This window comes from Hemibagrus wyckioides, linkage group LG28 (genome assembly GCF_019097595.1).
Source record: "Hemibagrus wyckioides isolate EC202008001 linkage group LG28, SWU_Hwy_1.0, whole genome shotgun sequence".
Taxonomy (NCBI): Eukaryota; Metazoa; Chordata; class Actinopteri; order Siluriformes; family Bagridae; genus Hemibagrus; species Hemibagrus wyckioides.
Window position 1 is genome coordinate 11,327,666 of NC_080737.1, and position 23,298 is coordinate 11,350,963.

Sequence of the window (23,298 nt, forward strand, 5' to 3'; positions counted from 1 at the left end):
TTTTTGAGCCCTGTGGAAAAAGATTCATCACATTCTTAGTGAAACTGGAGGTTGAGTCAGCCACAATCACCGCAGGAGCACGCACACCATTAATCAGCTGCTGTAGTTTCTAAGAAAAATGTTCTATGTTCTTCCATCAGAGACCAGCAGGAATACTTGGATGCAAAAATAACATGACATTTTCCAGGTCAGCCTACATTAAAGCCAGGGTACAATATGAAATGTACAAAGATGAGTCAGTGACATGGATGTGTATGCTGTCTAGGGCAGTGTTTCTCAACTGGTGTGTCATGGACAGCTGGAAAGAAAAACATCTTAGAAAAGAAATCTTTAGAAAAATAAAGCAAATTATAGATTCCAAAAATTTCTATCAATAAAATAAACAATTAAAAGTAATTTGTCCCTGTAAAAATTTGGTTACACCATGTTGTGGATGTAAATCTTTGGTGCTAATTCATCTGTAAACAATTGGTGCTTAAATTGGTAGATGGTGTGAAGTTCCCTCTTCCTTAAAAATACTGACAGAACTGACAAAAAAGACTGACAATACCTTACAGACCTTTGTTTTTAAAAAATTTGGGTTTTACATAGGTCTATATACATTTATATACATGCTTTTATTAGTACAAAAATCTGCTTATCTTAGTAGCTAGTAGCCATGGTGCAAGTCATGGAATAAAGAGATCAATTTGACTACAGCAATTTTATCATCCTCAGCATAATGTATAAATTGCCTTTATTTTGCATTTAGATTGAGGAAGGTTTTGGTGTTTTCTTTCTTGTAGCTTGGACAACTGCTACATGTAGCTAAATGTTCCACACTTGGTTTAAGCCACTTATTGTTAAATGACGTCGAACGTTTTTGACAAGTATAGTATTCCCACCATCCTCTTCCTTCAACTCACCTTCAATTTCAGCGTTTTATGTTATTGAATTTGCATACATATGATTAAAGTTGGCATTGTTAGCAAAAGTGACAAATGAATGTTGTGGAACTTGGTCATTTGGCAACTATAGAGAACAATGATTAGAAAAGTATGTCACAAGTAACAGCAGTGGAATAGCCCGAAGTATTGTGTTTATTATCACTGGAAACAAGTTTTGGATAACTAATGTGATAGTTGTGCAATGTAGACGTATAAAATATACAGTAGCTGAAGGAAATCTGCCGAATAAAGAAAATGGATCGTACATGTCCTAGGAAATGAGAAATTATTTCTGGGACAAATAGTTAAAAAATGGGAAACCTAGGACAGGTGGCACACACTTCAACTAGACTTATCAGTAGATATATTTTTGAGACACTTATCAAAATTAAATCACACTCAGATTTCTCATTTATTTGCATAGACTGATTTCAGCTCTATTCTGGTTAAATCTCATTCTTATGTTTACCCACACATTGCAAATCCAGGTTTCTTCTCAAAACTGTCAGTTATGTCTTGCATCTCTGACATATTTTGTACTGCTGTGCATAATACTTTCTGATAGTTAAAAAAAGTGCCAAGGGATGTAGCATGCAGACTTCAAATAAATTGGTCACAACCTGCAATATTGAAGGAAATTATTGGGGGTTTTTCTGAGCCACAGGAGCCTTTACTGTGACTGTGCTGACTGGGGCTGAGTGTGTGTGTGCGTGTGCGTGTGTGTAGTATGAAAGATTTAATTTACTTAAATTACATATGTAGTAAAATGTCTACACTGTAAAAAAAAATTGCACTTTTTACTGTTAATTTTTACAGATTTTTCCTGTATTTTTGAAATATTATTAATTTTACAAAAATATACTGTGAATGTCCATGTCTAAGGTAAAATACCACAGAAAGTTTGTGAATACTCATGAATAATAACCATAAAATTAAAATAAATAAATAACAAAGAAATAATAACCATAAAATAGCACGTTCGCCGAACACCTCCAATGTCCTGGGTTCGAGTCTCGCTTCCGCTCACTGTGTGTGTGGAGTTTGCATGTTCTTGCCCGGTTTCCTCCCACAGTCCAAAGACATGCTTCTAGGCTGATTGGAGTCTCTAGATTGCATGAGTGAATGTGTGTGTGTGCCCTGCAATGGGTTGGCACTCCGTCCAGGGTGTATGACGCCTGAGATACCCCGTGACCCGATGATAGATCAGATAAGTGGTGCAGACAATGAAATGAAATGAAAAATGTTGGACATTACATACAGTTTTCTAAGCAAGAATGTTGCAACTGCTTTCTTTTCTGGTCTGTTAAATAAATGTTGAGAACAGGAAGCAAGTGTGTGCTGTTATTGAAAAGCTAATCGCATCCTTGTGTAATTTGTTAAGTAAGGTTAAATACATAAATTTTAAAGGTGGGCATACTTTTTTTTATAACAAAGATCTTTTAAATATACAAGGGTACAAAATATACAAATAGAAGTACAGTTCCAACTAAGATACTTGATAATACTTATCAATTAAGCAGATCTATTATAAATATTGACATATTATTTTGTACATAAATGAGAGACTTAAATCACTGCACATTTTATATAAATGTTATATAATAACTAAATAAATATTTAATTTAATTTAATTTTTAATTTTTTTTTTTAATGGCATCTATTACATACCCTGAGAATTCCCAGAATAAAGATACAAGTGCTGAAACTTCTGTAAGTCAAACACTCATGGAAATGTAGCATTCCAAATAAAGCTTAACTCCTCCTTTAGAAGAAGTTATTTTGGTATTTATGACACATGCGTATGAATGTATATATACACTGCATAATATAATATAATAATATAATATAATAAAATATATCTTTTTTGTGCAATATGGGATTGCCAATATATGTATTTATAAGACCATTCCACACTTGGAGCATTTAGTTTTTTTTGTTCAAACTAAATATGCAAAATGTACATAACTGTATGCTGTATGCACATCAAAATCATCAATGTATCCAAATAAATTGTTTTGTCAATATTATGTTACATGTTAATGTGAATGATTGAATTAATTACACATGGAAGAAAGCATTAATATTGTGGATTAATGTTACACTGGAATTAGGAAAACCCAACAAAACCTTATGCTTATAAATAGTTCAGGTGCAGTAATTGCATTTAGAGCTCTGAAAATAAGCTTATCCACTCTATCTACATGAATTATATGTAAAAAATAAATAATAAAATCAAGGCTTAATTCAAGGCATCATTAACAATGGAGTAGAATTTCAGTAAAGGAGTATACTATCCTACTATCCTCCTAATAAATTGTTCAGTGTACACAATTCACATAGAAAATGTAATAATAGATTCTGTGCTTGTGGCTGTATAGACCTGTGGGCTGCCAGAGAGCCACTCTACCACATCCAGATCCATATACTTGGATTGGATTCTGCCTCAGCCATATTTGGATAAAAGCATTCGAAATTAACCCAAATGCAATATCAATAGAAAAGGTTACATCCCTTCCACTTTCAACATCAGGTAATAGAGAGGTAATAAAAGCAACTATGTCAACTTTTTTCAGTGTGAAAGGACCAGGCGTTTTTTTTAGACATATTACAATGTCCATTACTCACAGCTGCTAGACATTATCTGTGCACATCATGAATAAACCATGCTAATAAAGCAACATCAGCACACAAGCATGCAACAGCAAATGCCTTCACAACAAGCGCCCACAGACAACCTCTGATGCCTAAATGTGTTTGTTTATCTTATTTCTTTTGTACAGGGGATATGAATGTAGCAGCAGTAGTTTATTGATGCTACAGAGACCTCATGTTAGAAAATGGCAAAAAGCAATGGGTTGTTCTGATGCAGGTGGTGTGATTTTGTTAAATATAAAATCCAGAGTGTAGATAGAGTAATGGGAGCAATTAATGACTCATTGTGGAGCAGCTGAAATTGCCATACCATATACACAACCAAGAGCATAATGTTGGGGAAAAAACACAAATGAAAATGGTTAATAATCTAGTTAAAAAATAAGTGTAAACTAGTGTCCTCCAGGCTTCTTGTGGTAAATCTTTATTTTGGAAATATATTCCTTCCAAACTGACATAATCACATTGCCTTTATGTTGTTTTTGCTTTGTGTACACTCCTTGTGCCACCAAAACAGCTCTGATACATTGAGGCATAGATTCCGCAAGACATCTGAATTTGCGCTGTGGTATCTGGTACCGAAGACATTAGCAGCAGATCCTCTAACTCCTGTAAGTTGTAGGGTGGGTCCTCCATGGATGTCCCGCACATCCCACAGATGCTTGATTGGATTGAGATCTGGAAAATTTGGCACCCATGTTAACACCTTGAACTTTTTGTCCTGTTTGTCAAACCATTCCTGAAAAATATTTGCAGTGTGGCAGGGTGCACAATTCTGATTAAAGAGGCCGCTGCCATTATGGCATACTGCTGGCATGAAGGGGAGTATTTAGACTGCAACAATGTTTAGGTAGGTGGTACATGTCAAAGTAATATCCGCATGAATGATAGGGCGCAAGGTTTCCCAGCAGAACACTGCCCAGAGAGTCATACTGCCTCCTCCGGCTTGCTTTCCTCCTGTAATGCATCCTGGTGATACCTCTTCTTCAGATAAGCAATGCACCTGGCTATCCATATGATGTCAAAGAGAATTTAATTCATCAGACCAGGCCACGTCCTTCTATTGCTCCTGGGTCCAGTTCTGATGCTCAAGTGCTTTCAGAGGTTGACATGGGTCAGCATGGGCCCTCTGTCCAGTCTGCAGTTAAGCAGCACCATATGCAGCTAACTGCAATGTGCCAGGTCCCTACCAAGTAAGGTAAATTCTACAGCAAAGTAAATGTAGAAAAGTATTATTATTGGATCAGACAGTTAAATGAAACTCCTAAAAATGTTTTGTACGGTGGAAAAAAAAAATTCAAGTACTACAGTACTTTGAGTGTGGAGGCCACTAGCTGGCGTAATGTTCTAAAACAATCATTATTACAGCATGAATTAGCATGAAGCATGAATTACTTATGAGATTTCCTGTTGCACAGCAATTTATACCCAGGCAAGGCCAGAGAAGATATGGACTAATTAGAGGAGCCAAAGGACACAGACAGGGTTTCATTTCAACCTAGACAGTATTCTGAGGTTGTGGGAACATTAGCTGCTATATATGCAGTGCAATTAACTTGTTTTGGAAATGAATGGGATGATGCACAGTTGACAACATCATATAAGAGTCAACATGTGTGAGCAAACATACAACAATTGTACACAATTGTGAATTCTGTCAAAACTTATAGCTCTAAAACAAAAGGTACATACATGTACTACATATATACTATACTATATTACATGTCAAATAACATCTAAAACTGTCTTTTATCCATCAGATATTCAACTGATCCAGAATGCAGCTTTCCCAATTATTTTTTCTATCTTTATTTATAATCATGTTTCTACACTGTTGTGTTCCCTCTACTGGCATTCTGTAACTGCATTCAATTTAATGTTATGTTTAATTTTTCCAGACAAGTTGGGCTTGGGTCTTCTCATAACTCTTCAACATGATTTTTTATGTACTGTCAAATGAAGTAAATGTAAACTGCTTTATACGTTTAAAATACTTTATAGTATGTTTCTTTCAATCCCGGCATCAGAGCCTCCATGGGGAATGAATTTCAAAATAAGAGTCCCATTGACATCGTATGAATAGAAAAAAGAAGAAAAAAAAGCTTATTGAAAAAGACACCCAAATAACTCGATGTCATTGAAGTACAATCACACTGTAAATAATAATTGCAGGATTAATCACCAAAAGAACCATTCTGATACACAGACACTGTAGGACTATTTATAAAAATGTTTATTATCAATTACGATGATTCAAATCAAACCTCTTCGCACTTTCATATCATAAAAACCTTAAAAACTTTATTTCAAAATCTACCTATAAAGACATCTTTCTCTCTCAACCCTCAAAACTACACGCACATCTTGACAGTGTTATCATGAGAACCCTCTCTTGAGGGCAATGTCCTTCCAGCAAAATGCACCATGCTCCAAAAACACCACAGGGCTCATTAATCATATAGTTAAGACATTAATTGATTACATATGAGTTCAGGTTTCAATGTTGTTCCCAAAGATGTTCACAAGCTAGAGAGTGATGATATTTTTCATACAAATTTCCAATTTAATTTAAGTATCTAATTAAAATGTTCCCAAAATCTATGAAAAATAGGCAGTGGTTAAGTGGAAAAAAGGTTGTGTCCCTGACTGTTAAAAACTGTAGATTTTACAGGGTTACATGATACATGCATGATCCTATCATGACAACTGGAATGAAGCTACATAAACATTTATAAAGACTTTATAAAGTACAACCATTGATAGCTGTCATAAGGAGTGCTTTTAGGCCAAGCTGAATTTTGTTAACATTCTCTTTTTAGACATTTGCTTGCCTGAAAAATCTGACTTTGTAACACAGTATTACTTTTGCTGTGTCAGAACCCATATCCTGGTGATGTGAGACAATAAAATTGTCATTTACATCAAACGTATGAGACAGAGATCACATGCACACTTTACTCAAGTGTTTCTTATTGTTACTGATAATACCAGTATATGTCATATATTCCAGTGGTGATTATCAGCAGATGCTCGAGTTCAGGAGATACACAACAGAATATTTTTATTTTGTTTAAGCAAACTATAGCAAATCATTACCACTATGACTATGACAATTGCACTGAGCTCCAAGGTCAGTCATTATGGCATGGCATGAAATGTTGTAACACAACCTTGTGTTTGTCCCTTGGCGCTTGGTGTATTGTGAACATAGTGCTCCATGAATATTCCAACAGGTCAATGGTGTAGTAAGATTATCTGAGTTATATATTTCCCTAGACTGGCCTTTAGTGGAGTTCATCTTTTGAACCTTTGTCTATAATGACACTGAGGTTACCATGCTTTCAAAAGTGCAAAATGGGCAGAACTATTGTTTACTCATTTCCTTAGTTATTTAACATTCTGGTAATATGTATGAATCTATTTAGTCTATGGATTTAATGAAGTCGTTAATGAAGTATATGCTTAAGTACAACATAATGCCATTAGTAGTATCTCAGTACATTAATGTTCACATCATGGAACAAATTTGGGAACAATGAAATCACTGAATCGACTCACATAAATGCAAGTGATTTGATGAGCTTATCATTTTCCAATGTTAGCAAGATGACAGAAAGCCGTGAAGCTCATTTCCAGAAGATGTAATTCAGCCATCCTCCAAGCCTGTGTTGTCCTCCTGGTCTTCCGTGCTGTCTTCGTCGCTGTAAATTCCCTTTATTTTAGCACTGGAATTAGCAGGAACAGTAGTGCTTCTCTCCCTACTCTTGTCAAATTTTGCTTTTGTTGGTTCTGATTTTACTGAAAGAAAATAGGAGAAAATTGTTTCAGTGTATTCTTTACAAAAAGTTGTATTTCAGTATTTTCAGTTCGCAGTGGAAACTTACAAAAGACCTGTCTTTTGTCTTACAAAAAAAATCTGTATCCTAAACTGCAATTTTATTTGTCTGAATACAGGCTTTTTTGGCAGGAGGTCATCAATTGCAAAAAATGTACTATGCCATGATCCATGTAAAGCATCTGTGGGAAAAAACTATAATTTGATTTCACAAAGAATTCCACAGAAAGATGGCTCTAACATAGTCAACACAAAGCACTATGTGCTATGTACACCATGAACAAAGCCCAGGAAGGAGGTACCAGACATTGCCAGCGAAACCTAGAGATAACTAAGTCCCTCACCAACCTCCAGCAGATGTAACATCAGGTCCATGAACAACAGTAGTGCTTTGAATCCATCAGTATGAAGCTGGCCAAAGACCAAGGGGTACTCCAGATCCTGCTACAACCAACTGTTCCTCCAGCTGCAGCTCCTCCATCCATGGTAATGACACTCACAAAGATGTCCCCATGGATGATCCAGAAGCCTTCATGCAGCAGCTGTTGGGGTGTCATTCTTAAGCCTCCTCCCCGCCTCCCAGTGCCACTGACCTCCAAGCCATTCAGCTAGCAGAGGATCACCCCACCTTTCATCTCATTCTATTCTTTGATTTCTAATGTCTTGCTCTGCCCTCTCTACACAGGGGGAATCTCCTGTGCCAACCAGAGCAGGACAGATCTATGCAAATAAGCTTTTTGCCAATTAAAACAAGTTTTGTGTAAAAGCCTGCTGTTCCATTCTCTTGTGTTCTCTTGTTCTGCAGACTTTTCAGAAGGTACTGTGAGCCAGGGAGAGAGGGAGCTGATAGCATCGACAACCATGTGCAATTACCATGTTCTCACATGCCCAAATGAACTGAACCATCCATCAGGCCCGGATTCACGCAGACTAAATACTGTATGTGAAAGCAACCTAAATGGTTAATCATATCTGTATTGGACCCCAACTTGAATAAGTCTAAACTTTTCCTTAAGATGACTGAAATATAATAAAAAAATAATTTGAATCACTGCATAGATTGCAAAAAACTGCCTTAATACACTGTTCCAGTCTGATTTTGATTAAGCAACCACCATAGCTACTACTGACAGATAGATTTGTCTCCAACATGTAAAAAATTCTGGGCTTTATACAGTATACTGGAAAGTCTTCTTACTTACAGCTGTCCAGGATAAAATGGCTCTTTTACACAGAAGCAGCAGCTGAGAACTAATCACTTAAGGTTTTAATGCATTATATGAAGTCAGACATGTCCTACACATACTATATCCTAATGTTTAAAATGAAATGTGTAACTATATTATGACAGGCAGTATTTGATGGCTTACTGAGTGTGTATGCAGAAGGACTAATCCAACTGTAGCTATAGTGTAAATTGAAAAAAGCATTACATATATGTTGGAAATATGTTGGAGATGCATAAATACAATGCAAGTAAATTTAATCTTACTATCTAAGTTTAAATGCTTGGCACACACTGCCTCGCTGGCTCCAACAGCATCGGTGTCCTCTTGATTGATTTCTACTATCCGTTGCCTTGCACTCTCAAAGACCGACTTCAGCACAATGGAATCCTCAAAGATCTGAAACAATAGTACACATCAATATTATCAGAACCATTCTAGTTTGATATTATAAAACCTTAGCATAGTTTATAACTGGTATAACACTGTGGTTATATAGTGGTTTGTATATATAGTCTATGATGGAAATATATTTACATTGAGAAATCGCTCTTCAGATTGATTGAATCTGAATGTGAAGTAGCTTAAAAGAATGTTTAATATGCATCTACTGGCTATATTAATGTTTATTTCACAAATAGAAACATACTAAAATGCCAAAGACATTCAGTTTGTATATTCAAATTGTTATCCATTTTACTAAGCAAATGCTAAATACAAACTAAACCCAAATCAGGCCTGTTTTATTCCATTAAGATATGACAGAATTGGCTTTTCAATTTCAGCTTTTCATGGTAAATATGATTAGGCCAAGATGAACTGGACCATGAATAAGCACTTGAGGCACACCTGAGATCCCTCCAGGTTGTAAGTCTGAGCATTGTGGCACATCTGTATTATGTCTTTCTCCAGGTCTGCAATACACCTGTATTTGTGGTTACGTACTCGTTCCTACAGAACAAAAAAAGTTAGAAAAGTTATTAGACAATTGTAACTTTTACTAACACATTCAGCAGACATATATGGTTAATTTTATTCCAATTTAATTCTCAAATGGAGAGGCTTATAGCATTAGAGGTGTGAGTCCTTTGCTAAAACTTTCAGGGTACCAGCAGCTTTATTGGTACCCCTAAAGGTTTAGTGAAGGATTCACACCTCTAACCATAGGTGTATACCAGGAGCCAGGATGGTTAAAAAAATCTTTGTGGGTTTTGTAGATATTTAGAGTAGTTTTGGGGCCAATGCTGGCCTTTTAGGGCTGGACATTATGCATCCTGCTCTGCTACCCACAATCCAGAGCCAAGGCCAGGGAGCAGTCAAGCAGGCTAAACCTATTATCTGCTAGCTGCAAGTCGTCACTTTCCTCTATACTGAGATTGTGTCTGTTCATTAAACTAAACAAAAATGTAGAAATACTCAGGGGGTTTGTTTAACATAATAACAGCTGATATATGCATTCAGCTCTTTCTCGCCAGAAGAGAAAGATTGCAGAACTACACATATGAAAAGTCTGTTAAGTCTCATGTGTCTTGCTGTTCATAGCAAAATTCACCATACATGAATGTGTAAAAAATAACTGATGGATATTTTTATTATTATTTTTGCATTGACATATCTAAAAAAAATTTTGTTAAACTCGCATCCTCATTTGAGACCACTCTCTCAAAACTAGCCTGCACTGACTGAACTGTTTTTTATGAGAATTAATTCACCAGACCTTCTCTTTGTGGATTCTTCTTTCGGTTTTTCCCTTCGGGGTGTCACCACAGCGAATCATCTCTCTCCTCCTACCCCTATCTTCTGCATCCTCAGCACTCGTCTTTGTGGATTGGACATGCCAATTTTAAATAAATCATAATACTAAAATCTGTCTCTTAAAATCTTGCCATTTTAAATGATTGTGTTGAGTGAATAAAACAATAAATTACTTTTTATTATACATAAAAAAGACACTCACTGGCACCATCTAATGGTGTAATGGTGTAGATTACAGAAAGAATCACTAAGAATCAATGAACAAACCAGTAAATGAATTTGAACAATTTTTTTTGGTTAATGAAATTAAGTGACTTTTGAGTCACTGCTAATATTCATTAAATCTACCAGTCAGGATTTAAGCCTCATCATAGCACAGAGATGGCACTGGTTAAAGTGGTAAATGACCTACTACTGGCCTCTAACAAGGGTTGTGTCTCCTTCATTCCTAATGCTTGACATTAGTGCACCTTTTGACAACATTTATCGCGGTATTCTCTTTGATATAAATGTTGTTGGAGTTAAGGGAATAGCCCTCTCCTTCACAGGACTTTGATTATTTGAATTATTTGATTATTATCAGTTTATCAGTTTCTATCTATACTAAGGTTTTGAGTTACACAAGGTTCTGTTTTAGGTCCAGTGTTTTTTTCTCTATTATGCTAACACTGGGTAAAATTATTCTTAAACATGCTATTAGCATACACTGATAATACTCAACTGTTTGTATGTTTCAGCAAAGCCAGAAGACCTTGGATGCATATGACATACTTCCTTCTACTTAATTCTGACAAGACAGAAGTATTTCACTAGGGCCACATGCAGCTAGAAATAAGCTTTCTGATGACAGGCTCACCCTAGGTGACCTTTTTGTGTTCTCATGTTCACCAGTAAAAGACCTTGCTGTGATTATTGACTCCTGTCTTTCATTTAAAGCTCATGTAGATAAAATCAGCAGAATAGACTTCTTATATGTCAGACATATTGTATAATGTCACTTAGACACAGTCTCAGTGTTTAATTGTAGTTTTGTTAAGTTCAAGAAGAAGAAGAAGTAGTTAAACATTTTGTTAATAGTTTTTTTCTTAGGTAAAGAAGCAGGTCTTGAGGGTTCATGGGCATAGAGTCTTGGGATGGGATGTTTGGATGCTGGTTGAAAGCTGTTTGGAAGTCTGCAAGTCCTGGGATTGAGGAGGAGGTTCACCTTATTATGTGAGGATAACAGCTCTAAGCCTAATGCTACACTGGAGAATATATGTCAGATCAAAGACTAATTTTCATGCCCTCAATCTAAAATGGTTTTTGCATCAATTTTGCATTTGTAATGGATGCTTTATAGGAGAGTAATAAAAATTGCAGATAACTTTCAACAAAAGTATTAAATCCAGTCTAACCATAAGCCATTCTTCTCTCTACCATATAAAGGTCCTCATTCTACATAAAACCTTTAATGTCCACTAATCAATTTTGACACAAGCCTGATAAAGCACCCAGCATTGCTTTATAAATTATTTATGAAATTCTTATGAAAATGTTATAAAGAGAATGCAAAAGGTACAAGTTGATAATCAATAGATGATCTCCTAAACTTCAAACTCCATGAATTGCTGCCAATGATAATTATTTCACAATTTAATCAATGACAGTCATGTGACATATTGTTGACAGTCTATGTATACTTGTTTTTTTACATCAGGATGTTTAAGGTAGGCTTGGCTTAAAAATACAGTGGTACAGTTTGCAGTACAGTTGTATAATGAATATTTAATCTGTTTTGATGCTCATATGTATAACTCTGCAACCTCACCCACACTAAAACTACAGTCACACCTCTTTTTTACGTTTGGAGAGGAAGGTAGGACAGGTTTCTATTTACCCTGATCCTCCGAAAGTCCACAGGTTTGCGAATAAGCTCGTAGTATTCTGGTACCTCTTTCCTAGATGGCAGCTGAACAAAACCTTTGCTGATCTGGCGACCCAACCTGTGTGACAGTAAATAATTAGTTGTGGGATACCACCATTACATAACAATATGATATAAGAAGAGCTGTTTTATATAAGAAATAACAATGATATATACAAATAAATGTTACTGATATTGTCGGATGATGTTCCTGGAGCCTTGTAACACAAAAATACATCCATTTTTTAACAAGTAAATAAACAAATAGTACATAGAATTATTTCTGGGATCTAGTTTCATGATCATGGACCATGTACAAATACAAGGAATAAAACTGATGTAAATAACATTGATTATCTAATTACAGTAGCAGCTGGGAGAAAGAGAGAGAGAGAGAGAGAGAGAGAGAGAGAGACCACAAGCAAACAGTCAGTTCTTGTGTTGGTTGATGTGTTGGAAGCTGGAAGAATGAGCAAGAGTAAGGATCTGAAGAACTTTGACAAGGGCCAGATTGTGATGGCTAGTTGACTGGGTCAGAGCATCTCCAAAACAACTGGTCTTTTGGGATGTTCCTGTTATGCATGCCTACCTACGAAAAGGCTTTCCGAAGAAGGCTAACCAGTGATCTGGCGACAAGGTCATGGGCACCTAAGGCTCACAGATGTGTGAATCTTAATATAATGTCAAACCTAATGTTAGATATATCTGAAAGGTGTCAGAGGACACGGTGCATCAAGGTTATTATGTTTGGAACTGCATACCCGCAGACTGGTCAGAGTGAATATGCAGACCCACCAAAAGAACAGAGAACGGCCACATGAGCATCAGAACTGGACCTTCGAGCAATCAAAGAAGGTGGCCTGGTCTACTGAATCACAATAGATTTTCTTCTACATCATGTGGGTGGCTGGGTACATGTGAATCACTTACCTGGGGATAAGATGGCACTAGGATGCTATATGGCAAGAAGGCAAGCTCAAGGTAGTGTGACTATCTAGTAAATTAGAGTAACACCACAACAAGCCATTGAAAAGACTTGGAACAAACTAACTACAATGGATATTAAAATTCAAAACACCCATGTTAAAGTGACAGGTTTTTGTGATTTTGTACTTAAACCAATATAAAATCATGTCTTCATCTTTTTCCACCCTCAATGTGAAATTACAACATATAGAAATTAAGTGAAAAAAACAACAACAACCAAAGCATAGTTATTATGCAGAAGTGTAATAATACTAAACTACTGCTTTTGATTTTACAACACCACTCAGTCATTTTGGGCAATAGTCTATGAGCATGGCACATCTTGAGATGGTGATATTTTCTCCCTTTTCCATGTAAAAACATTTTAGATTCATCCAATTGTAAAGGTATCTCCTGTTCACAGCCAGCTTCGGGTCACCACACAGATGTTTAGTTGTCTGTTCTCTGGCTAGCTCATTCAGAAACAATGATCTTTTGGTTAATCCATTCACTTGTTGATTCGGATGTATGCTTTGGGTCAGTGTCCTGCTGAAAGGATGAAGTAACTCTAATCATCAGTGAAAGGTTTTTTCAAATGATATTTGTAGATATTCATCATTCCCTCCACCTTCATAAAAGCCCCAGTTCTGGCTGAAGAAAAGCGGTACTCAAACATGATGCTGCCATTGCACTGTAGGTCTGGTGTTGTTTTTGGTGATGTGCTTTTTTGCACCAATCATACCTCTCATACACACATTTTTGTATGTTTTTGGGCGATTTAGTTAAGCTTGGATGTGAGAAAGGGCTTCTTCTTCTTCTTCTTCTTGCTACCTTACCCCAGAGCCCAGACATGTGAAGAATATGAGAGATTGTCGTCACATGCAGAGAGTAATCAGTACTTGTCAAATATTCCTGCAGCTCTTTTAATGTTGCTGTTGGTCTCGTGACAGCCTCCTCGGAAGGCTTTTTTTTTTTAGGATGGCGATGGTACATGCTTTATGCTTTATCTAAAGTTTTGGAAATTCTTTTGTACTCCTCTCATGATCTATACCTTTCATGGCTTCAGCAGTAAAAAAGATGAAACCAAGAAAATGGAAAGAAAATCTGTCAGAAACATATGGTTTTTATTTGGGGTTAATCAGAATAATTTAATTGAAGACAGCTGTAACAAAAAAACTATTTTTGTACGAGAATGTGATTGATTCATTCCAATTTTTAAAGCTGTGCATACTTTTGGAACCAGGTTATTGGAACATTTGTATTTTTCCTGTTTTTCCCCCGAAAAGCTTCACTTATTTTTATTTTTATATATTTGTTAATTCATATTAAGGGTGAACAAGCCTTCTGACATGATTTATCTTGGATTTTTTTTTACTACATTACAAAAACCTGCCATTTTAGTAGGGCTATATATACAATTTACATCCATTGCATTTACACCAATTTTCAACAAGACTTCAATTCGGCAACTTACAACCCCAATTTAGCAACTCATTGTACAAGTCGTGTGTACAAGTAACTGTCAGAGCAGGATATAAAAAATATTAAAGGCAAAATAATAGGCTGTGCTGGATTAAGGGCTATTTTATACACTGCCAAATAAAGAGAGCGGTAGCAATATTTTTATATCAAACCAATTGCAGTAGTTGTGATGATTACTACTAGGGCTATTCATGCAGCAATACACTAGAAAAATACTAGAGTCATGTTGAACGTTTATTTCAATGTTCGCGTCTTATTATTCATATGTCACTGTGATTTGCATCCTAATGGTGCACCCAGAAAATCAACACAGACAGATCCTGTCTGTAACCTGATCCTGAATAACAGGAACCTCTGTAAATTTTCACGTAACTTTTAAAATTAAGTTGCCAAATGAATACAGCCCAAAGAATGCATTTTCTTCCTTGTAGTGCTTTTTCTCTCTATATATTATAAAATAAAAGTTTCATGCCATTTGCTGTCTGGGCCTGCAATTAAAAGAGTGAAAAATATGAAATATTTTTGAAATATGAAAAATAATTAATAGTTTGTTTCCCATGATAACCATCAAATTCTCAGTTCTTCTAACAATATAACTGAATGCTCATGGGTCACTGCAAATCTGTGGCTCTGGATGCATAATGAACGAACACTTCTAACAAAAAAAATACTTCTTACAGTGAAGTCACCTACCTGTGTTGGAGAAAAGGGTGACATTAATAGTAAACATCCACATAACCAGTGTTTTTTTTTTCCTAATGGGACAAGACCTGAGGTCAGGAAAATATTGTCTATCCCCATGGTGTGCTAATAGTGCTGTCTCAGGAGGCAACCCCTGCACATTTTTGGACCAAAATTGGATCCAAAATCCCACTGAGTGTCTGAGACTATTTTAGTCTCCAACAATTTTAGTCTCAGAACAAAAAAAAGAGCTTTATTATTATTATTATTATTATTATTATTATTAACAATCAAAACAATCATAACAAATTTGTGGAAGATTCAGATTCACTTACGTGTCTTTGTAGTTGATGACCATGTCAACAAGAGTGTTCATTTGCTTGGTAAGTTTTGGGGGATTTGGTGGGAGTTTCTCAGCTGGTGGTCGACCACGTCGTTTTTTCACTTTCTCAACAATCTCCTGCCCAGTTTCAGAGGCCTGGTTGCCCTGGTGGTCACTTTTTCGTTTCTTCAAACTGCTTTCTTCCTCCATATCCTCAGACGCTCCTTTTAGAACAGCCTGAGACTGCAGAAACAATCCATGGGAATGATGAAGAGTGAATGAGGGTCAGGGTTTGCTGTAGGGTCAATAACAATAATAAGATAAATTAAATGTAAATATTTGCATGTAATCGTAGATGATTTACACTAATACTCTTGCACGTTTATTTTATTTGATGTTATTACCATTTTTTGGCGATTATAATTTTATGATCAAGAAGCAAATGAAAAAAAGGATTAAATAGTATGCATATCAGTATATCTGAATGCATTATCAATAGATGTGCCTGATCATTTAGTGGTAATAATGATTGGCTTTCTGGCATAAATTACAGTTTCCGTTAAAATAAGATCCACTATAATATTATGCTACTTTTTTAGTAGTAGCCGCACAAAGAAAAACATTTAGGTGCAAGTGTGAAAGTCTTTCAAAATACACTGATGTTTAATGATAGACAGAATGGCATGGCTTTGTAATGAATACTAAGACAGAAAAGAATCTAGTACTTGGGTGTGTCTTTTGGAATAGCATGACATCAAACGTGAATACTCAAAATATCAGTTCAAAACAGGGCTCTGTGTCTGTGCTAACAGGTTCCCCTAAAATGCAGTGAAATTCTGGACCATAGTGAGCTTGAATGCATTGTACCAGCAGATTTGTGGTGGCATTCCATCCATATCAGTGAAGGTGTGTTCGATTCATCCAGGTGAAAACTGACAGTTTTCAGAAAAATGACCAGTATACCTGTGTATACCAGGAAGTTAAAACAGACCCCTTTTTTACAAGAATTCAATCAAATCCCATTCTTTTCCACCACTTTCACTTTTAGTTAACATGTCATATTTGATACTAATGCCTGATAATACACAGGCTTTAACTGATTATGCACAGACATTATTTAACAGAAAATGCTGCTGTCTGTATGTAAAAACAGATTAACAGAGCAGCGCTACACTGCCTGTTTATCTAAAATCTAAAAATTAGGAGTGTGATATTTAGCCAAAACTGACTACAGCCTGCAAGTTGATAGTTAATGTAAAAAGCTGTCATGTTTCCTTGTGTATCCCATTTTTCCTACATGGCTACAGGAGAAGGAGGGGAATATCTGTGTGTGTGTGTGTGTGTGCTGCCGAGACTATGTTCTACACAAAGGCAATTAAAGTGCAGTGATATGCATGCCGCAGCCCTGTTCTGCTGGCAGAGGGAAGCTAGAGAATGAAGAAAATATGAATTCTGAATAAGCTGCTCTGCAGGCAGTGCCAGCTATTGATGTCTAAGACACACTCACACCAAATATAAATATGAAACACACACACACACACACACGCACATGCACACACACACACACACACACACACACACACGGAAAACATTTACTCTCCCCAGGGGAGCATGGGTCTGGAGGCCTAATAATCAGAGGAATTATAATGGAATGCAGACATGCATATGTGTTTGCACACACACACACACACACAGAGACAGAGAGAGAGAGAGAGAGAGAGAGAGAGAGAGAGAGAGAAACGCTTGCACGTTTTCACAGAAACAGAAACTGAGCATACGGACACCAAAGGAGCACTCATTTCGAAAGATTATTTACAAAAACATATAGCAATGTGTTTGGACATATGTGCATATGTCTGTGTGTGTTTGTGTCGGTGTGCCTGCTCCTCCTGCCTGTATGCATACATGCGCCATGCTGTCCTTGTAACCTCTAGAAAAAAAAACATGCCAGGATTTGCACAACACCCAATTCGTCTGGCCAATGTTCCCCAGTTATCAGACACAGCTCACACCTACACATGCCACACACTCTCCCTTGCTCTTCTCTCTCGCTCTTATTCTCTCTCTCTCTCTCTCTCTCTCCCTCTCTCTCTCTCTCTCTCTCGCTCCCTCTCCATTTGTATGACCGTGTGTTGAAACCTGGCATGATGACATGCTCTGAGGATGGAGAGCGAGCAAGAAAGGGTGAGAAAGAGAGAAAGGAAGGAGTTTTTTTACCTGGCTGTGGTCTCCAGGCTGCCGCTTGTCTGCAGGCGAGAGAATTAGCAACCCAGCATTGCAGCGTGCACTCAGTCTCTTCATCAGCTGATCATTCAGAACACACAGGCAGAGAGGGGGGCGAAAAAGCGCCCAGCTGTTCATACACAAATCAATTGACGCGGGGCTGATGAGCGAGAGAGAGAGAGAGAGAGAGAGAGAAAGAGAGAGACAGAGACACCGAGAGAGAGAGAGGGAGACAGAAGGAGGGAGAGAAAGATAACTGCCGTGAAGTGTCTTTTCTTTCTAGCTGTCCCTGTGGAAAGGCCTGGATCTTGGTTTCCTCTCTGTTTCTCCCCCTCTCTCTCTCACACACACTGCATGTTTTAATATCGACTGTCGCAATCTGATTTTTCTCTTTTTTTTTTTTTTCTGTACTCCCCCTCTCCTTGCTTGTTCTCACTCCCTCTTTCTTTTTTAACATTGCACTTTTAAAGTAGTAGGATCCATTTTTTTTCCATGTTGTGCTGGTCAAAAAAAGAGAGGGATTGAAAGTGCTCCATGGTGATTCATACACACACGTGACAGTATGGAAAAGCTCTTTGGTTGTCTGTGTGTCTCCATATTTACGTAACAGAAAATGCCAGATAATGCTTTTAAATCGAATAGTCACAAATGATAGTTTAGCCCTGAATCCTCCATGACGCCACCAATTTTTGGTAGTACTAATAGGAAAGCATTACCTGAGGTATTTGGCATTAAAAGGACCTGCAATGGCATTATATGTGTTTGTTGCTCTGAAAGAGAAAAGTAGGAATTGGGTACTCAGTTGTTCAATCACAAATATTCATCTTTTTCCAAGGTCACTGTCTGCAGCAAATGAGCAATGGTGTCAAATTTTGTTAATTATATTGTGAATGATCTAATTAATTAATTTCATAATTTTCATCCCACCAATCAAATCCCACCAATCAGGCTTTATTAATTTTCCTCTTTGTTGGTATCACTTACAGACAAGGGTAAAAAATACTTGGGTCACATTAATACTATACTTAAGTATTACCTTCAGGAATTTAAACTTCACTTGAGGATGATTGAATTGAATGCTTGTACTCATACTTAATCAGATTTCCAAGAAAATTTCTTTTTACTCTTTACCTTTTTTATTTAGACCTTCGAAGTACTCGTTGCAAAAATTTTCTTCTCTCATCCAGTCAACATATTGTACTGTACTGTAATATACAGTATATTAATTTTAGTTTTAACACCCAATCATGTACATTACTGTAAAGCAAAACTATCATTATCTGTGTTTTCTCATGCTACACAATGTGCCTGTTCATATGCATCTGAATATGTTTAAGACTAGCTTTGAACTTGATGACAAACAGCCCTGGCCCTACCTCAGTAAAATCTTTAAATATGCTGATTATACAAAGACTTGTATAAAATCTGATGTTACCTTTGCCTCCCTGGAAGGAATAAAGTGAATCTAATTTGAAAAAGAATGTCAAGGTACAGCCACTCTTAAAGTATTGGAAGTGCAAGGCCGGTTCTCTTTTATTCTTTTTGCTATACACTGAAGACATTTGGATTTAAGATCAAAAGATAAATATGAGATGATATATCAGAATGTTGGCTTTCATTTCTGATAGGTACATCTAGATGTGTTAAAGGGCCTCCTGGTGGTCCAGCAGTAGGATCCCACGCTCTCATTGCTGCATTGCTGCGATTCCTGAGCAGGGCGCTAACCCAGCCACTGAAGAGTTAACTTTCAGTGCCGGTCCCAAGCCCAGATAAAATGGGAGGGTTGCGTCAGGAAGGGCATCCGGCATAAAACCTGTGCCAAATTAAAACATGTGGATCAAATGATCTGCTGTGGCGACCCCAAACAGGGAGCAGCCGAAAGAACGTCAACGTCTAGATGTGTAAAACAACTTACAACATGGCACCTTTGTAAACCATAAAACCTTTGACCTTTGATCATAATATTGGAACACAACTAGTGGAACGTGTAACTGACAGATGTTACTTTTTGCACAGGTGTACCCTTATAGATTTATAATTTGAATATCTATGCTTGGTTTGAGCCTTTCACCTATGAGTTGAAACCTATGAAGGTTTCACCTATGAAGACTGAATATGTTATTAAAAAGGATAAAGAAACATGAAGACCAGAGAGCTATCTATGGGGCAAAGCTAGCTATTTTAGATTATTCTGAAAAATAAAGAAACCAGCAGCTGATGACAAATATTGTGAGACCTGTATAGAAAATCCAAAAAATAATACCAACAACCAACAACCTCCACAGCACAGGGGTGAAGGTATTAATATCCACCATTCCGTGAGTCAGAATGTATGATAACTTGGTTGCACACACCTAAATTTAAACCTAAATACTTAGTTGAAGCACCTTTAGATTTTATTATGACATTAAAATGTTTGGTAAGAATCAATTTGGCACATCTTGACTTCTTCCTTACGAAAGCATTATACTCTTTCAGATTGGCCGGACATCTCCTGTCCACAGGCCTCTTCAGGTCACCCAACAGATTATTGAGAGGCTTTAGATCTGGAGTATGGAATCTAAGATCTTGGGCCATGACCTTGTTTTGGTATAGACATTACTTTTTCCAGCTGAAAAAAGTAGCCCCAAAGCATGATGCTACTGGGGGATTGTATTCTTTTGGTGATGTGGTGTGGGTGTTTTTTTGTTTTGTTTTTGTACCAAACATATCTTTTGCTCTCATCAACCTATATATATATTTTTTTGGTTTAAAAAAAATGTCTCCGTCTCCAACCAGGAAGTAAAGACAGAACAGTGTGGCATTGCTACAATATTTTCTGTTACTGGTGATTTATATGTTGGCAGAGCACGTATCATTGCCACTTCACAGCTACAGGGTCTCCAGTTACTGAAAGTGAATGAGTGGGTATGCATGGCACTTCTGATCTATGTAGCATTAATTACTGTCACAAAAGGATTCATGGAGGCGGATGCAAGTGCAGGTGAAGAATAATATTTAATAACAATGGCACAGTGCAAAAACATAAGACTAAATCCAGATAGAGTTCAGGACAAGCCAGAAAAGGGCAGGCAAGATCAAAACATTGAATGTCTTAAGGATCAAAGAACTAGTAACTATGGACATGGAAAAATAACATGTACAGGAACAGGGCTTGGGAGGCTGCCACATCAGCCTCATCATCATGAAACATGGCATGGAGTGCTGAGGGCTGGCATGTTGGCCTTTTATTGAGCAGGGTTTTGAGCTCAGCATTGGAGGCAAGTCTCAGAGCTCAGCTCAATGTTGTGGAACAGGGCTTGGTGTTGAATGCCACCCACCGGCCTTGTTATGAAACAGGGTTTGGAAGGCTGCCAGATTAGTTTCCAGCTGTGGCTCAGGGGCAGAAAAGGCCACCACAATGGCCTCCAGCTGGAACGCCAGCAGGGACAATAGGAATCCCAGCCATTATCTCTCTTTGGAAACGGTAGGAGTTGGGTGCCCGCATGGCCTTCCTGATATAACTCCATGCTGCTGCATACATGTTTAAGCAAACATGTATTCTGTCAAGTAAGGATTTGCAAAGTGCAGGTGGAGAATAATATTTATTCAGTGGGCTGTAGTGGCTCAGATGGTTCAGACTCTGGGCTGTAGATTAGAAGGTTGGGGTTTAAGCCCCAACACTGCCAAAATGCCACTGTTGGGCACTTGAACATGGCCTTTAACCCTCCCTGCTCCAGGGGCACTGTATCTGGGCTGATGCTGCACTATGATGCCCAACTTCCTAAGCTGGGATATGTGGGGAAAAATCTTGGGGAAAAAAACACAAAAATCTTGGTTTCTTCTTCTAATAACATAATAACAGTGACACAGTCTAAAAAAACATAAAGTAAATCTAAATCCAAAAAAACAGGCAGAGGTCGGGCGATCAACAAGCAGGCTATACAAGGGCAGGCAAGATCAAAACAGTGAACTTTAGTCAACAATAGTCAATCAACTAGAAACTATGGACATGGACAAAAGGCTCAGTATAGACAAGCAAATATAATTCATGTTGAACAGGGTGTACATAGACACACAATGAAAAACGTAATGTAATTTCATCAGATAAAAATCCATTATTTTTAATGCTAGAGTACATGTGAACTTTTTTTTCCATTCATCTGAGTACTGGAATATTTTGTCTGGGTACTACCACTTATTTTTATTTTAAGACAAATAATATATATATTTTCACTTTTCCCTTTGATTTAAAGCTCTGAAGAGAGGTTTTTGTCACTTAGAGTGCCCAAGAAAGTCCTGCAGTTACTAAAAGATTTTATATGACTGACATTGTAAGCACTCTAGGCCACTTACAATGGCATAGAGGGATGTGGTTACAAAAATGGTGACAGAAATTAGAAAAAAACCCAGACCTGTTTATTCCTTAATTGGTGCAAGTGGAAATATTCAAGCAAAACCCATAAGGAGCTATCACTCACACAAACCTTTTTCTATCAGTCCAGTAGTTACAGTCACTGTAAGTAAATGCATGTAGGTGCATATTTGGGCAACCTATAAAGCAGACAGTGCATGACTTCTAAGATTAAGAGTGAAGAAAAGTATAAAAGTATAAATATTTCCAGAATAATGGTGCAATCCTGAGAACTCAACTCAGCTCTTTTTTTTTAAGATTCTCCATTTTAATTGCCATCATGCTTAAGGGTGGAATAAACATCTAATACCATGGTTTGCAGTAGGTTGTTCTTATATCTTCACATTTTCAGAACATGACATAACAGGTGAGGTTAGGGGGTTTTTTTTTATTTTTTTTTATTTAAGTCAGACCATTTTTGGTGAGGTTTACGGCAATAACTCAATAACAATTATGAGAAACACTGGTCTCTTTGGCACCTCAGGCTCTGTAAACCGGTGAGGAAACACATGATGTGGACCACCACCGCCAAAACAATTCAGTACATTATCTGTTGTGGCATAGCATGATTTTAAATTTCATTACAGTATTCTATACATATTCATATACAGTATTCATGCTACTATATTGGCACATGGCATAATAATCATGGCTATTCCTTCTATTTTTTACAAACCTGCTTTAAACTATATAAAACTGTTTGATGAAGTAAATTTATATTAATTGTCCTTAAGAATATTATAGTCTCTTCTACTCAACCCCTGAGGCAGCTTTCACGAGTGGGAACATTTTTTTTAATTGCAATTTTGCCATGGCAACGGTTGTAGCACCAAGGACAGAGCACGGTTTCACTGATCAAATATTAATGCAGCTATATTTCAAGAATCACGTTAGAGTTGAACCATTAAACCAGCACCAACAGGGCAGTGTGTAT

General features: G+C 37.1%; 1 protein-coding gene across 1 annotated transcript; it reads right to left on the reverse strand.

Annotated features, from left to right (window-relative positions):
• Window positions 1–5,793: 5,793 nt before the first annotated feature.
• LOC131348755 (probable global transcription activator SNF2L2) lies at window positions 5,794–18,360 on the reverse strand. Its single transcript, XM_058383939.1, has 6 exons — window positions 17,966–18,360; window positions 15,762–15,991; window positions 12,271–12,376; window positions 9,489–9,590; window positions 8,906–9,038; window positions 5,794–7,376 (listed from the first exon to the last, which is right to left on the reverse strand). Exons 1-6 carry the CDS (start codon window positions 18,107–18,109, stop codon window positions 7,225–7,227), a joined length of 867 nt encoding a protein of 288 aa, XP_058239922.1. The 5' UTR covers window positions 18,110–18,360; the 3' UTR covers window positions 5,794–7,224.
• Window positions 18,361–23,298: the final 4,938 nt, after the last annotated feature.

Coding starts and splice junctions, on each gene's coding strand:
- LOC131348755 (XM_058383939.1), bottom strand. CDS start 18,109: ATGAACAGCTGGGCGCTTTTTCGCCCCCCTCTCTGCCTGTGTGTTCTG. Junction 15,992..17,965: donor AGCCTGGAGACCACAGCCAG/GTAAAAAAACTC, acceptor TTGTTTCTGCAG/TCTCAGGCTGTTCTAAAAGG. Junction 7,377..8,905: donor CAAGCATTTAAACTTAGATA/GTAAGATTAAAT, acceptor ATTTTCTTTCAG/TAAAATCAGAACCAACAAAA.